The 16882-nt window shown below is 49.5% G+C and overlaps 1 protein-coding gene across 1 annotated transcript in view; it reads right to left on the bottom strand.

The window, feature by feature from the left end:
- The window catches only part of NHSL2 (NHS like 2), a 78536-nt gene extending 73043 nt beyond the window's left edge, over positions 1-5493 (bottom strand). Inside the window, exon 1 of the mRNA XM_079909807.1 lies at positions 5071-5493. Within this exon, the coding sequence (XP_079765933.1) occupies positions 5071-5113 (43 nt within the window). The 5' untranslated portion in view covers positions 5114-5493. The remainder of the gene's footprint in view (positions 1-5070) is intronic.
- Positions 5494-16882: the final 11389 nt, after the last annotated feature.

Here is a 16882-nt window from a genome sequence, read left to right as displayed (position 1 = left end):
ATTGTTCTGGAATAGTTCTTTTTCCATATCTGTCACCCCAATTATACCAGAAGTTCCCTGTGACTTGTTTGCCTCTGTATCCTCCTTGCCTCTAAGGACGTTGCCTTGAACCTCATACTCAGCCATTCATTTTTTAACAAACATTTACTAGGCTCTTCCAGCCACCAACTCTTGACAGCTACATTCTGCCCTTCAAACCACTGCTCTATTCTCCCTGCCCTCCCAGCACTGAAGTCCCAGGGGGCAAGACAAAGCTCTTTTCATGGACACAGCGATGTCCCCCCAGAGACTCCCCCAGGACTGAGCACTGTTGGCTGACAGTCCTCTTCGAGGATTGCCCAGCCGCCTCCTCAGACCAGTGCTGCATCGCCCAAGACCGTGCTCCTTCCCTGGGACCAGCCTGCATCTAATAACTGGTCCATATGGGCTGGTGTCAATGCCTGGGCCCCTCACCCTAACTCAGAACAACTCTGAAGGGCCAACCCAGTTCCAGAGCTCCTCACAGGGTCAGCTGAGGCTGTTATGAGCTGTCCCAGCCCAACCTTCTCCCTCGAACCAATCCTGCTTCCTTCTCTTAGATCCCAGGTGTTGATCCCAAAGGCACCCAGTAAACTTCTTACATGCAGCCTGCATCCGTCCCCCAGAGGCAGCTCCTGGGCCAGCTTTGTGGCCTGTGTAGGCTCTGGCTCAGCACCTGGGAAGTCTCAATTCCAAGTGATCCCAGGAGGTGTAACAGTCCCCAAGGCCCAATCACTGTGCCCAGGCCTTACTCACAGTTACATTTTTATTCCTTTCTCTCTCTCTCTCTTTCTTATAAAATGCATTTGGAACCAATAGGGTGGAAGATATCAGCCTGGAAGCACATAATTATAGCCATGGGAGAGACTATGATAGAGAAATAAATGAACCTAGTGCTTAGCTGAAGAAAAGCTCCCTAGAGGAGGTACCATTTAAACTGAGTTTTGAAGGCTGAGTTAGGGTTTGATGGGTGGACAAGGGATGTGGGAGAGGCACTCCAGACACAGGGTACAGCATGTGCAAAGGCTGGCAGGCGTGAAAGGGTGTGGGGTATGGGAGGGAGAGGAGTAAGGAACAACAAATTCTGGGACACTAGTGGGTGTAGACTGTGCAGGGCGCTACGGGTCACACTGAGGAACCTGGTGCTGAACGAATGCCACCTTCCAGTGTTGCCTAAGCTTCAGCCATTTAGGAACCACTTTGACAAGTTTTGCCATATCTGCGCACTGCTGGTTCTATTTACTATTCACTTCATCTTTTTCTCGCCATGAATTTTTTTTTTTACTTAAAGAAATATATATTAAAAAAATTTTATATGGCACCCAAGAACCAAAACAAAACAGAGGATCTTTTGCCAGAAATAGAAAGTAACTGTAAAAATAAATACAATGGGAACAGAACAGAGTAATTAAATTCTATGTAGATATCATTGCCTGTCTTTGTCTTTGAGCCTGAGGCCTGCTCTAGCTCTGTTCCGAAAGAAGATTAGCAAGCATTACACAGGGTGAAGAATAGGATCACACTGAGACTTTCTCCTTGATGTAATCAGAAAGCTGGAAAGAGAATGAAGCGAGAATCATTTTCTCACCATGTAATTTAATGTTTTTTAAAGATGCACCGTGTACCATTAAGATCACCTTGGCGTCCCCCTCCCTAGCGCTCGGCTGGCTATGAGAACAGTTGGTAGACAATAAAGTGCCCTACAAATGTGGTTGTTATTACCACTTGATCGCTTTGTCCATTGGCTCTGGGGCAGTCATTCTGGTGTAGCTGCCCTTTCATTGGCTTAGTGAAGGTTTCCAAACGAGTGCCTGTGGCGACCATCATTCTCCATATTGTGCGAGAGAAAGCAGAAAGGGTGGGGCTGGGAGAGGGGCAGGACCCTGGGCATCCCAGGTTCTTAGAACTGTGAGGGCCTTAACAGAGCACCCTATCTTCCCACTTTACAGGTGGGGAAACTGGGACCAGAGGAGAGACACAATTTGTCTAAGGCCACGGAGGGTGTTAGTGTTAGTGGTCTAGTGGGCAGACATGGAAGAAAGAATCGTATAGCCTATGGTTTGAGATCCTGGTCCTAGTAGCTGCTATCTGTGAGGCAGAAGAGAACAGAATGTGGAAGCAGAGACAGGGGGAAGTCAGCCCATCAGGCCTGAGAGCACGGGGGCACCATCAAAAGACCTCCTGGGCTGGGCTCCACAGCTAGGGGCAGAGGTTGAGGTGGGCCTGGGGCCTGCATAGTGGGCAGTGTGGACACAGCCTGCAAGGGGCTCAAGCATTTGCAAAAGATACCCAAAGAAATGAGGGAGAACTGCCCCAAAGGGCAGTACCGACACAGCCAGAGGTGTCCCGGGACTGGGCAAAGCCACCAGGCTTTCTTTTTTTTGAATTTTATTTTATTTTATTTATTTTTGTATACAGCAGGTTCTTATTAGTTACCTATTTTATGCATATTAGTGTATATATGTCAATCCAAATCTCCCAATTCATCCCACCACCAGCCCCCTGCCACTTTCCCCCCTTGGTGTCCATATGTTTGTTCTCTACATCTGCGTCTCTATTTCTGCCCTGCAAACTGGTTCGTCTGTACCATTTTCCTAGGTTCCACATATATGCGTTAATATATGATATTTGTTCTTCTCTTTCTGACTTACTTCACTCTGTATGACAGCCTCTAGATCCATCCACGTCTCTACAAATGACCCAATTTCGTTCCTTTTTATGGCTGCGTAATATTGCATTGTATATATGTACCACATCTTCTTTATCCATTCGTCTGTCAATGGGCATTTAGGTTGCTTCCATGCCCTGGCCATTGTAAATAGTGCCACAATGAACATTGGGGTGCATGTGTCTTTTTTAATTATGGTTTTCTCTGGGTATATGCCCAGTAGTGGGATTGCTGGGTCATATGGTAATTCTATTTTTAGTTTTTTAAGGAACCTCCATACTGTTCACCATCGGGCTTTGGAGTTTGACAGGCCTGGGCTCAATCTCGGTTCTGTCACTTTCTAGCTATGTCTGACTTTGGGTAAAGTCACTGAACTGCTCTGAGCCCATCCACTCTCTGGAGATGATGTGGGTACTATTAGCACCTACCTCCTAGAAATGCTGTGAGGATCGCACAAGGCAGTGTATGCAAAGTATCATATACAGGGTCCAGCACATTACTCAGCATTACTCCCTTTCCCCCTTCTATGGCCACAACCAGACCCCTGACAAGACATTTTCTTCTCTCCTGGCTCCCTCCCTTAGCCCAGCCCACCCCTTGCAGCTGTCCTCTGATCTATTCTTGTGCTCACCTGCTGTCCCACTTATTGGGCTATGGGGTTCATAAGCAGTCTTTCAGGTATTTGCAGATAAGAAAGCTGAGGGGGCACACTGCAGGGGTTGGGACGGGGACCTCTCTCACCGAAAGACAGAGGGGATGGTGGGTGCTCTGGGGCAAGTGGCCTGCACCCGCTGGAGGGAAAGGCTGGCTGTGGCTTCGCAGAGAACAAAGAAAAGGCTCTAGGCTCCTGTGGCGGCGTTAGAAGGCAGTGCCTTAAGCAAGTCCCTCCATTATAAACTACAAGGCGGAAGGTTAAATATAGCCCTTTCCAGCTGTCTAGGACATAGATTTATGAAATGTCAGAGTTGCGTTAGAGTGAGAAACGATCTTATCTCTGCTCTGTTTTTAGAGAGTAGAAAGGAGGCAATAGAGAAGAGAAATAAATCTGGACTTGCACCAGTGGGCGGTGGGCGGCCACTGGAAGATTTTTAGCAGCCGGGGCTGTTTTATAAGGTCTCACTCTGGTTGCTGAGTGGAGAATGGGTTGGAGAGGGGCAAGAGTGGAAGCAGGGAGCCCAGCAGCAGGGAGGGAGATGGGAGTGCTGGACCAGAGGAATGGGAGGAGAGAACCCAGTGCAGGATGGGGCCGGCCCTGCAGGCCAGGTGCCCCCGGTGCTTTCCTCCCTCCACCCCTCCCTCCTTGGAAGAAGAAGACCAGCTCTCACTTGCCCTTGTCTTCTCTAGGGCTCGCTCTGTTACTTCCCAAAGACACCCAGACTCCTTACTCCTTTGTAAGGCAGCCCATGGAGAGTCTGCTAGAGAGTTCCTCCTTGTCCACAGGTCACACAACTCTGTCTCCTGAGCCCCCCTCAGCCCCCATCTATTCCCTTCACCCTGTGACAGACCCTCAAAGACCTGAAGACCAAAGACCACTTTCCTCTGCTTCTTCTCCATGCCAAACAGCACGTAGTCCTCACAGTATTCAGTTCTCAGTGCCATCACTCTGCTTTTCAAACTCCTTTAGCTCATAAACTCCTTTTGAGCCTACCACAGAAGACCAGCCCTTGTTCCTGCCAGCTACCTCTGCGGCCGTAACTAGAGCTTCCAGTACATTGTCAAGGGCAGGCAACATCTTCTTCACACAAACCAAAGAGGGGTCCGCTGGTGTGGCTCAGGACCCTGAACTTGATTCCACCCTACTGCCAGGAGGTCTGGCTTGAACTACGCTTAGAAAGCACTTGGCCCCTTGGCAGTAACCTGTGTTGACAGATGACCAGTGATAGGCACCTCTTTCCTGCCCCCTCCCATCCGCATCCTTTGGTAGTGCAAAAAACCCAGCATTTTAGCAGGACTCCAGGAGGTGGGTAAAGCCCCGAGATTGACTGAAAAGGCATTTTCCACAATGCAAGGGTCAAGGCTTCAGAGAGCATGTTAAGTCGATTTATAGAAAATGAGAGATAGTATTTCTGACACATACACTTATAATTCTTCAGTCACTTTTCTTATCCCTCTAGAATCCCAGATTATCAGGGTTGGGATGTGATCACATCCACCCTCTCCTCCTCCAGAGCCACCCAAATTTGAATTCCTTTTATAGCCCCTCTGCCAAGCGGTTACCTGCCCCTCCTCGCATGCCTCTAGCACTAAAGGAACCCATCTTCCCCCCGAGAGGCCCAGGCTGCCTCAGGACAGCTCTGAGTGCACGACCCTCCCCCTCAGCGAGCCCCGATTCCTCCCCACGCCCCCTCTGCTGAGCATGCGACCCTGCTCCTCCTCCGACTCACCTCCCCGGCTCCAGAAGAGGGTGATAGCCTCGGCTCTCTCCATCCTAGCGGTATGGACGACCAAGACTCCACATCCAGCAACTCCTCATGCAAGGGAGAAGCGTGTGGTGAGCCCACACTGAGGGCAGGGAGCCGAGGGGCTCCACACTGTTCTGAACCCCGTCCCCAGGCTCCTCAGCGGACACCCAGGGACTCTTCCTGAACCCCGTTTCCCAGCACCCTGGCTGGGTCAGTTTGGCCCTATCGGTCACATGCTCTGTTGCCCGTAAAGTTGTTCCCAGGCTGCCCAGCCCAGGGAAAGCGAAGCAGGATTCAAAGAGTTTCCTCTCTCTCCTTTTCCACTCCCCGCTGCCCCCACTTGCCTGCCCACAGCCACAGTGGTCCAGTCCGTCCCGTCACAGCGAGACCTGTCTGTGAGTTGGTCTTGTCTTTCTCTAGGAAAGGTTCTCGGCCAAAAGCCCGAATCAGAGCCACACAGAGGGCTGACCTCCCGCTCGGCTGCTGTCCTACAGTGAGGGGAAATGAGCAGGAACTGGCTGTCTGAGTCAGCGCCCCTGGTCTATTGTCACCGTGCGGGCCCCTTCCTTCCCAGAGGAGAAACGTGCAGAGAGATAGGCCTTGTTTTTTGCAAGCCTCTCTTGCACACACACACTTTCTCTCTTGGCCTGGAACAAGGCTGTGCACTATGGCCGAACCCAATTCAATTCAGTTTCCCCAACTCCTAGCGAGTGCCTACTCTGGCAGAGGATCACGCCTCCAGCACAGAAGGGTCATGTCCCAGCATCCTCGCCACAGACAGAGGAGCTAATGATTATGAGCCCCAGTAACTGGGGAGGAAACTGAGGCTCCAAGAGAGAAAGGGGCTTTCACAAGGTCCGACAGCCAGAGAATAGTGAGACTCAGAGTCCAACTTTGCTCTCCATAGCATCAAGTGGAGAACCCTGCTGCCCTTCTTCACTGCTTCTCCCACCTCCACCCTGCCAGCATTCTAGAATCAGCGTTGCAAATTCTAGCAAAGCCTATTTCCCAGGACACAAAGTAGGAGACAATGGCTGGCTTTAAAACATTTAAAACATATCTTGTTCACATTTGTTTCTGTGTGCTTAGAAAGACAAGGTCCTGGGAAATGAGCCATGCGTGCCAGAAGCTCATTGCAGAGGGACTCCATGACCATACCTGGCAAAAAGAGCACAGGCGGACGGACGGCGCCCTGTCCCAGTAACTGGCTTTTAACTGGAAGAGAGGCATCATGGGTTCTTGCTCACAGAGTGAAGACCTAGCCGGAGCTTTGTTCTCTTTCCCATTTTTGCCAGAAGTGCAAAGAGACAGGGAAGCAGCTTGAGGGAGGGAGTTGGGGGCCTCCACTGGAGGAGCCACCTTGTTGCCTCAAGTACAAGGACGCTGAGCCCCTCTTGTGCTGACAAAACTCTCAACTCCTCAAAGGCAGGGCTGTGGGTCTGTGGAGGCCCCACCCTCAGAACATATTTGTGTGGCTTGGGACAAAAACCCATCTAAAAAGACTGACATGAAATGTCCAGGCAAGGACGATGGGTTATGCCCCCAAGGTTGGGAGAAGGTTAGCTTCTAGGAGCAAGGACCTATTGACATCATCAACTGCATTCAAGAATTTAAGTAGGCTGAGGACTAAGCAGTGAACATGCACTGTTGCAACACCAAAAGGGTAGCTTGGCAAGGCCAGCTCCCAGAGGCCAGACGAAAACAGGTTAGGGAGGGAAAAGGCAGGGAAGGGGAGACCCCTCAGGGAGTCTGGCTGTGGTTAGAGAGGAAAGAGAGCCATAGTTAGAGGGAGAGGCAGAGCTACGGCTGGGAGTTAGATGTTTGTCAAGATGGGAGAGATGCTGTGTGTGTGTGTGTGTGTGTGTGTGTGTGTGTGTGTGTGTGTTTTATATATAGATATATATGTTCGTTTATTATTTTTGTGTCAAGATTGCTGGGTTTTTAAAATAAATTTATTTATTTTTATTTTATTTATTTTTGGCTGCATTCGGTCCTCATTGCTGCGTGCGGGCTTTCTCTAGTTGCGGCGAGGGGAGCTACCCTTCGTTGCGTTGCATGGGCTTCTCATTGCGGTGGCTTCTCTTATTGTGGAGCATGGGCTCCAGGCATGCGGGCTTCAGTAGTTGTGGCACGTGGGCTCAGTAGTTGTGGCTCACGGGCTCTAGAGAGCAGGCTAAGTAGTTGTGGCGCATGGGCTTAGCTGCTCCGTGGCATGTGGGATCTTCCCAGACCAGGGCTCGAACCCATGTCCCCTGCATTGACAGGCGTATTCTTTTTTTTTTTTTTTTTTTTTTTGTGGTACACGGGCCTCTCACTGTTGTGGCCTCTCCCGTTGTGGACGCGCAGGCTCAGCGGCCATGGCTCACAGACCCAGCCGCTCCGCGGCATGTGGGATCTTCCCGGACCGGGGCACGAACCCGTGTCCCCTGCATCAGCAGGCGGACTCTCAACCACTGCGCCACCAGGGAAGCCCAGCAGGCGTATTCTTAACCACCGCGCCGCCAGGGAAGCCCATGCTGTGTGTTTTTAAGTCGAGGAGCTTCCATCAAAATTGCCTCTCATCCTACCCTCCACACCCCCTGAAGGCTGGACTTCATCTCAGACCAATTAAACCAGAATTTCTCAGGGGTGGTGCCCAGGAGTTGATAGTGTTTTAAATCTCCCCAGGCTGAGAATCATCACACTAGTTCTTGGTAGAGACTGAAGTCCAGTCTTAGCCCAGTTAGTAGGTAGAGGGGAAAGTGGCCTGACTCTCTTAGCTCCCCTATGTTGGCAGCTTAGCAGAGTAGTTAAGAAGACAGACTTGGGAGCCCTACTGCCTGGACTTGAATCCCAGTCTCACTTGTGTGCCCTTGGACAAGTTACTTACCCTCTCTGAGCCTCAGTTTCTAATCTATAGATTAGTTATATAATCTACAGTTTCTAAACTATACATCCCCTTAAAAGATAATAAAAGTACCTATACCATCAGGTTGTCGTGTGGATCAAATGAGTTAATGTCTGCAAAGTGCTCAGGATGCTGCCTAGTTTGATAGAAACTATGCTGGGGCTGGCCCGTGTCTTCTACTGTCTCTCCTGGAAGTCCACCTAAGGCTCAGGAGAGCCTCCCTTCAAAAATGTTGGTGGTCCTGCCCTCGGCTTCTTCTCCCATCAGCTATCATCCCTGGCCTGCCTTGCACAGGCTGGATTCTGTCATCCCCCTCGGCAGCTGCTTCTCACCTGGGCTCCTCTAGGCTGGAGCTGGCTGCTGTTGCTGTGATAGGAACCACCACCACGCATGAGCAGAGCCACATTGTTTGGAGTGGGAAGACTCCACAGCTAGAGTCTCGGCCGATATCTGCCTTTTGTTTCTCAACTCATGTTTCTGAGTTCCTCTGGCTGGAATCAGAGCAAACTATTGTCCCTGGGTGGAGAAATGATCGGTGTGTGTCAGTTTCCACAACACAGACTTCATTTTGGGGGCGTTGGAGGCCTGATGATGGTGGGGGAAGGGGCTGTCTTCATCCTCAGAACAAGCAGTGTGACCTTGGGCTCTCTGGATCAGGACTCTGGCTTGGGCGGCCACTGAAAGAGATCTCAAACTTTCCCCTTTTGCCCTTTACCTTGTGTAGACATCTCCTGTCCCCCAAGCCAGGCCCTGAAGCATCCAAAGAAGCTGGTGACAGAACCAAAGTTTGGGGTAGATGTCCAGGAGGACAGTCATGGTACAGAGGCAGGGGTAGTCAAGAGTCTGGAAAAGGAGATGGGGTAAGCATCTGTGTTCCGCAACGAAAGTAAGGGCAGAAGTGAGAGGAGCTAAGCCACGAAAGTCAGAAACCCCAGAAGCCAGGCCCCCAAGCCAAGTCCCCAAAGCAAGAGCAAGGTTTCAGGCTGCTGGGTGGGTAAGAATATTTCAAAGGAGCAGTATGCTAGACATGGTATGTGCCTTTTACCTCCTGTGTGGCACAGGAGAGGGGCACATCTTCTCCAAGGCAAGCCTAAAGGGGCTAACCAGCAAACCGTGCCCCCCTGCCCCACCCCCAACCTCCAGGTCTACAAATTCCACAAAAGGAATTCACAGAGGTGGCTCTGTGCCACCTTCTCCAATGCCAGAAACGAGAGGCAGAGAACACACTCCACTCAGATGGTGGGGAGCAATTGGGAGCCTCATCCCGCTTCTGGGACCCCACAGCCCTCCATGTGTGCTCTTGGAGAATTTGACAGGAGACTGTTAAATAGAAAATCTGCTGCTGGGAGAGATGAAGGTTTCATCAAAGACCATTTACTCGACAGGGATGCAGATGGCACTTAGGAGGCCATGTCAGCCCAGATTGTTTGGAAGCACTACCCAGGGCTGATGCAGAGCTGACCTGTCAGCATGCAGGACCCCCTTCCAGGGACATCTTTCCTTGTCATCTCAAGCATCGTTTTTGCCTCTTCTCCATGCCAGAGCCTTGTCTGTTTTCTCCCAGTTTGGTCACATGGCCAATGTGGCACAGCGTGTCTCCACCAGAGTGATGAGGAAATCCGAGGCCACAAGGACATCTCTTGGGCACTGGTAACAGCGGTGGGTGGGGGGAGCGGGGGTGGAGAGCAGCTGGACTGTGACCCACATCAATCTCATCTCTGTAGCTAGGTAACTGTGGGCACAGCACCGCACTTGTGTGGGTCTATAAAATGAAAGGTTTGTGGGAGATAAGTGGTTTCCAAAAGCATATCTCACCTTTTAAAATACCTGGGTCCCACCATGACAGACAAAATGTCTACTTTTGCCATGGGAGACTTTTTAACATTGACATGCAAAAATCATAATATATACACACTGTGCTCCCCCAGGACTCCCTCCACACCCCTCTTGGCACCTGTTGAGAAGCTCAGAATCAGGTGATCCCTAGAGTCCCCTCCTACTCTGACAGTTTTAGGCAGTAATGATGGCAGCACACCCATGCTCCTTGCTTACCATGTGCCAGGGGCTTTGCACGCAAGCACCTGGTTTCATCCTCACAACCACTCTATGAGGTAGACACTATGAATCCTACCAGACCAAGGAGGCAACGGAGACTCCGAGAGCTTAGGTCACTTGCCTAAAGGCCTACAGCTAGTACGTGGCCAAGTCTGGCTGAGAATCCAAGCAGCTGTGGAACTCTTCGCCATGTTCTGTATCAGTGATTCTAATCTCTCCACGAATTTTAAGCATTTTAGAGGAGAAGAATCTACAACATTGCCCCAGTTATTCCCCAACCATAGGTAAAACCAGAAAGCTTCACTTGCTTAATCAAATTTCAATGGCATCCTGCAATCAGAGAAGATACCTGAAACTACCCAGCAGCACAGGCCCAGCCTGGCTTTGTTGTCAAGTGAGGTGGGACAGTGGCAAACAGTACCTATTACTTTTGTTTCCAAGTCTTTGTATCTCTACCATGACGAGGCTTTACACTGTGTGGCATTTTTACACCTCACACAAAAAGCCCTTTAAAACATCCTGTGCCATTTTCTCCTCACCACAGCCCTGTAAAGTGGTGGTGGTGATTATCATTATCCTCTCGTGACAGATGAAGAAACTGAGGCTACAGGAGTAAAATAACTTCCTCCAAAGACCCTAAGCAAGGGTCAGAGCTTGGATTCGAACCTGAGGTTTCCCACACTAAATCCACACATTTCCACATTCCCTGTGGCTGCTTCTCTCCATAAAAAGAGACACCAACTTTTGCATTTATGTCTTTCAAGTATATTTGCTGGCTCAGGGATGTGATATGATTTGGTCTCTCAGTTTGACAGAATGATTTGTCAGGGTAACTGTTCTATATGTAAATGGTTTCTATTTTTCTTTGCACAAACATTATAACAACATTAATGGAAGTCTAAGGGAAAAGAAAAATTCACCAATAAGCCTGCCACCCACAATAAATCTAGTTTTGCTTTTTCCACAAATTCCCTTCCAGCCCTCGCTCATGTGTAGACATGCTTTTTTGCAGGGTTTGTAAAGCTCAGCCTGGATAAAATTTGGTATCGTGCCTTTTGTATGTTATACTTTACTAAGAGCATTGTCTGTGTTGCTAAACTATCTTCATAATTAGCTCTTTAGTGACTCCACCTCACTTCAGTGAGGTTGGCTGCATCAGGTTCACTTAGCCATTCCCCTACTATTTGACGGTAGGGTGGTCACTGTACTTTTTTTATACCCGCTTTTTGCTTCCTTCTAGTTCTGGCCCAAGGAATGTGGGAGTATCACGATTGGCCTCAAGCCCTGGGCCCATGCCTCTACCTTCAACATGTCTCTCAGCTGTGGGAGGTGAGGAGCACCAGGAAATATTTTGTTTGGTGGCCTAGGGTTTCAGCTTCCTCCATACCTTCCAATGGGCTCATTAAGTTGGCTTAGGAATTATGCCTTTGGGAAGAAGGTCCCCAGGGGGATAGACACCACTTGATTCCCTTATAAGTCTCTGCCACTTCAGCATCCATCATACTGAAATCGAGGATTGTGAGAGTTCCATAAGCTTGTGACTATGAAAGGGCCAGGTCAACTATGAAAATGCCCGGCAAACGCAATGAGGTGATTTCATTGTGTTTAGGTACAGAGGAGAGAATGGTGGACTCATTTTCATCTTGAAGCACAGATCACCTTGCTTACAGTGCCGGCGTGGCTGCTTGGTGAGGTGGAGAGGGGTTGGAAAGAAGCATGATACCATTTGTCTCTGCTTCGGAAGCCCCTCTCAACACCTGGTTTGGGCTTAAATTCAAGAATCCCCCACTTTCTCGCTATCTCAGGAATCCTCAGCTCTAGCTTCTGGACCCAACATGGAGCCTCAAATGAGTTCAATTATTCCAACAACACAAACGTGTCATCAGACACACATAGTGTGGGACTTCTACAAGGCTGGGAATTGCAGTCCTTGTTGCTGTAGAGATCTGCTAGCCCTAACAGCACAGAACCATAGAACCCTCCTTTCACCATACCTGGTCCCCAGGGTTACTAACTCCTGTCACAGATGCAAAGATGCTGAAAAGCACATGGCATGGCACAATGGGCACAAGCTTGATAGTCAGACAGAACTGGCCTCAAATCCTGGCTCTGCAACTTCCTTGTAATCAGACCATGAGGGAGCTCACCCCCTGCGTCTCAGTTTTCTCCTCTGTAAAATGGCATCAACAGTCCCTGCCTGACCAGCACAGACAAGACTACCCATGAGCAGAGGTTACCCCCAGCAGGTACAGGTCAGGGGCATTCTGGGAGAGAAGGGGAGAAGGGGGCAGATGGGAAGCGAGGGGTACATGGAGAAGGAGGGGAGTGGGGGTGGTGGGGGGGAGGGAGCAGTGAAAATTGGTGTGGATCGTTTACCAGGAGAGATTCATCAAGTCCAAGACTGTGACTTGGTCATCGCACCTCCAGGCAAACCATTTTTGAAAACTGTTTCACAGAACAAATAGGAGCTATACTAATGGGAAGTTGAATGCAATATGTGCTAATTATTAAAATAAATAAAACGTTTCTCTATCGTTTTCCAAAAAACAATTCCCCCACCCCCCAAAAAAACCCACTCCCTGCCTGGAGGTTGTTCTGAGGGTTAAGTAAAGTTGTGGATGAAATGTGCTGGCATTTATATACAGGATGGATAAACAACAAGGTCCTACTGTAGAGCACAGAGAACTATATTCAGTATCCTATGATAAACCATAATGGAAAATAATATTAAAAAAGAATGCATATATATGTATAACTGAATCACTTTGCTGTACAGCAGTAATTAACACAACATTGTAAATCAACCATACTTCAATTTTAAAAAGTGCTGGCAGGGCTTCCCTGGTGGCGCAGTGGTTGAGAGTCCGCCTGCCGATGCAGGGGACACGGGTTCGTGCCCCGGTCCGGGAAGATCCCGCAAGCCGCGGAGCGGCTGGGCCCGTGAGCCATGGCCGCTGAGCCTGCGCGTCCGGAGCCTGTGCTCCGCAACGGGAGAGGCCACAACAGTGAGAGGCCTGCGTACCGCAAAAAAAAAAAAAAAAAAAAAGTGCTGGCATACAGTAGGTGTGTGATATTGGTTCCCTGTCTCTTCTCTGTGGGATACTGGTTCACATAGATGGTTCATATGTGCACAGGTATGCACATGCTGTGTAGTTAGGGTGGCACTACCATGTATCTTCCCTCACCCCATACAGATTCACAGGGCAACAGGGCTACACTTACTCAAGAGGTGAAAGGGGGTGTGAAAGTTGATGAGAAATCAATTCCAACTCACGAGTCTGGTAGACAAGTCTTTCCAGGGTCAAAGCAACCTATGCTCCATGGTCATGTTGGGCTTCCACACACTGTGACTACCCTGCCCCCACCCCCCACCTCCACCTGCTTTGTAGCTGCACTGGCTGCTCCCCACGGTCCCCCACACATGCCAAGCTCACTTCTGCTTTCATTCTCAGGGCAAGACCCATGGTGTTCCCCCATCTGCAATCATAATCACTTGTTTCATTTGAAAAGCAATCCCAACTTTCTAAAATCTTCCTAGCATCTCACACCACATCTTCCCAAGCCCCCTTGGCAGGGGTGGGGTGGGGTGTGTGTGTGCTAAGGATCACCTTTAAGGATTTATAGCTTTTATAGCTGAAGGATGGAGGTAACAGAGGTGAATGACTTGCCTAAGATCACCCTGCTGGTTCACAGGCAAGAGAGATGAGAACCCAAGCCTTCCAAGGCCCGGTCAACAGCTTTTCTCCACCCTCCGGTAAACAAATTTTAGCCCTTGCCTTAGAAAAGCTCACATTTTCCTAGGGCAGATAAGCACGTAATAACAACCATAAAAATGACAATGCCTGAAGGAAACCAATCTGAAAAGGCTACATACTGCATGATTCCAACTATATGACATTCTGGAAAAGTAAAAGCTATGTTAATATTATAGTGATCAGTGGTTGCTAGAATGATTGGCGGTGGTGGTGGTGGAGGGGAGATGGAGGTGGAGCACGGAGCACTTTTAGGGCAGTGAAAATACTCTGTATGATACCATAACGATGGATACATGTCATTATACATTTGTCCAAACCCATAGAATGTACAACACCAAGAGTGAACCGTAACGTAAACTATGGACTTTGGGTGATTATGATGTGTCAGTGTAGGTTCATCAATTATAACAAATGTACCACTCTGGTGGGGGATGCTGATCATGCAGGAGACTATGCATGTGCGGGGGTAGGGGGGATATGGGAAATCTCTATACCTTCTCTTTAATTTTTCTGTGAACCTAAAACTGCTCTTAAAAATAAAAGGCTTTATTTTTTAAGAGACAGAGGAAAAGCACACTGAAAAAAAAAAGACAATGCCAGCAACGATAAAATTATGTACAAGTTCCCAAATTAGTACAGAGGAGGGAAAGATGAACTCTGTTAATTAATTTTGTATGGAGGAAGGAGGTCGGTCGGGTAAGGCTTTAAAGAAGAGGTGACACCCAATCAGGGTTTTGAAGGATGACTAGGAAATTGCCAAGAGAAGATAGGTGGTTAGAGGCAGGGGTCCAGACAGAGGAAAGTGCACTTGTGAAAGCATGGACGTGTTGAATGGGCATGTTGTATTTGGGAAACCACAAGTTATTCAAGATGGCTGGATCATCAAGTTCAACAGGAAGTGACGGGAGGTAAGGCCAGAGAAGTAGGTGGGGTCCAATCATGGAAGGTCTCTAAGTTGTGCTAAGGAACATATAATTTACCCTAGAAACTGGTGCTTCCCAAACCTTAGGCAATCCTGTTGTGCATTCTCAAATTTTTCAATGCACCTATACTACTATTTACTTAGCCATTTTATTAAAAAAGGTTCCCTTTAAAAACACTTAATCTTGCCCTAATAAAAAATATATGAGAAACCACAGGTTGGATTTGCTAGTTATATTTTTTCCTAATACACATGAAAATATATCCAGAACTCTGAAAGGTGAAAAAAAGTTTTGTCTATACCACCTGCAAATGATTCTCTGGGCCACCTGGGACATGCAGGGTACATGTTGGGTGCAATCCTGATCTCCCTTCTGCAAATTAGCAAGGCTTGGCTTCATAGCAGGGGAGCGCAGGGGAAGCTCATTCTGGGGGCTGTGCTATGCACGGCCAGGAGAAGGGCAAATATGGAGGCAGGGAGCCTAGTTCTGGAACGGGCCAGAGATAACAAAGGCCTGGACTCAGACATTGACACTGGGATAAGAGGAGGGGCTGCCAGGTCTCAGAGGAAGACTCAACAATAAAGATTTGTTGAATGAACGGATGGATGGGTGGGTGGATGAGTGAAAAGTGTAAGTGTGAGGTGAGGGAGAAAGAGAAGATGACTCCCAGGTTTCTAGTTTGGGTTCCTGGAGAGATGGTGGTGTCACCAAGAGAAAATGGAAAAGAGAAAGGGGGGCTTCTCTGCAGGGGCATGTGCTCAGCTGAGTGTGAGGTCCTCGTGTGATATTCAGGTGGAGATGGAGCAGTTGACTATGTTAGTTTGAGCTGGAGGTAGAGATTTGGAGGCCAGGCCTCTGGAGGTGGTCTCTGGGTGTGGCCTTGACCGCCAGGGGAGAGGGTGCAGAGTAGGAGGAGACACAGGCTGAGACAGCGCTCTGAGGAAAGGAATTTGCAGTAAGGGTGGGCAATGGAAGTGGTACTTTCTTTCTCCACAAAGCCTTTCCTCATGACCTCAGGACAAACCGCCTCCCATGGCCAGGGCCTTGCTTCCTTCCTTAGGCCACTAGCCAACTTTCTCCTGTGCTTCCCTCCTCTCCTTGACCAGTCTGTGGGCAGCCTGGGGCTAGGAGGCTAACCAGGCTTTCTCTAGTTAGCCCAGTGGGCATGAATGTTCAACCAAGGCTTCTGGGACTGCCTAGGGATGCTGAGGGTGAAGGTACAGTGCTGGGGGAAGGCAAGAGCCAGGAGGTGAAGCGGGGCGGGAGGTAGAGTGAGGGGTGGGGGGAGAAGTGGTCATGAGACCACCTCCTCAGGCAGCCAGAAGCTACTCCCATAGCTACTGCCTCCAGGATGATCCTGGATTGGAGCTGCCACTGAAGATGCAGAGCAATTTTTAAGAGATGAAATGGCAGCCAGTAACTGTCCCAAGCTGTAGCACAAGCAGTTATGTGGGAAGTTACCCTCAAGCTCCTGTACTGGCCTGTACAAGGCATCTCCATTTAATACCAGCAGGTCCTGAGCCTCCAGTTCTGTGGCAGAGAAGAAGGAGGTGGCGGTTGGGCCATTCACTTAGCCGTGTCCTTAGAAGAGTGTGTCCCCAGAAGATTCCAAAGAAACTTCAATGCCCAGAACCTTTGCCGTTGGCTCGTTCCACCACAGGGTCCCCAGTTCAGCCCATCCAGGAGGCCAAACCAGGACCTGCTCTGACAGGCGGGCCCCCGTGGCAGTCACCCTGCCTGGCCGCACATCCCAAGTCACTTGTTTTGTAGCTTCCCTCCTCACTACACCCTGCAAGACTCCCGTTTTAGGGCTGCCCCTAGGACTGGCTGGCCCTGGACAACTCCCCTCAACCAGACGGCCAGCTGAGTCCCCAGGAAAAGGCAGAGGCAACCCTCTGGGCCTGAGCATGGCAGATTTCCAGCAAGACACCTATCTATTTGTTGCTTTCTTATGGTAAACTTGAATTAAATTTAGTGAAAACTTTTTCTTCCTTCCCGCTGGCCTGAATGGTAGTTGAGGCCCTCCCCAACAGGTACAGATGAAAACCACTGGCTTCTCTGTGAGGAGGGATACTGAGAAGGGAGAGGAGGGGGCACCGTCAAGACAGAGGGAGGAGGGCAGGGAAGGTACCCCTGACCCTAGTGCATGCGGCCTGATCTGAAGCAGCAGTGGA

Source organism: Stenella coeruleoalba (genome assembly GCF_951394435.1).
Source record: "Stenella coeruleoalba genome assembly, chromosome: X".
Taxonomy (NCBI): Eukaryota; Metazoa; Chordata; class Mammalia; order Artiodactyla; family Delphinidae; genus Stenella; species Stenella coeruleoalba.
This window is presented reverse-complemented; position numbering and strand designations above follow the sequence as displayed.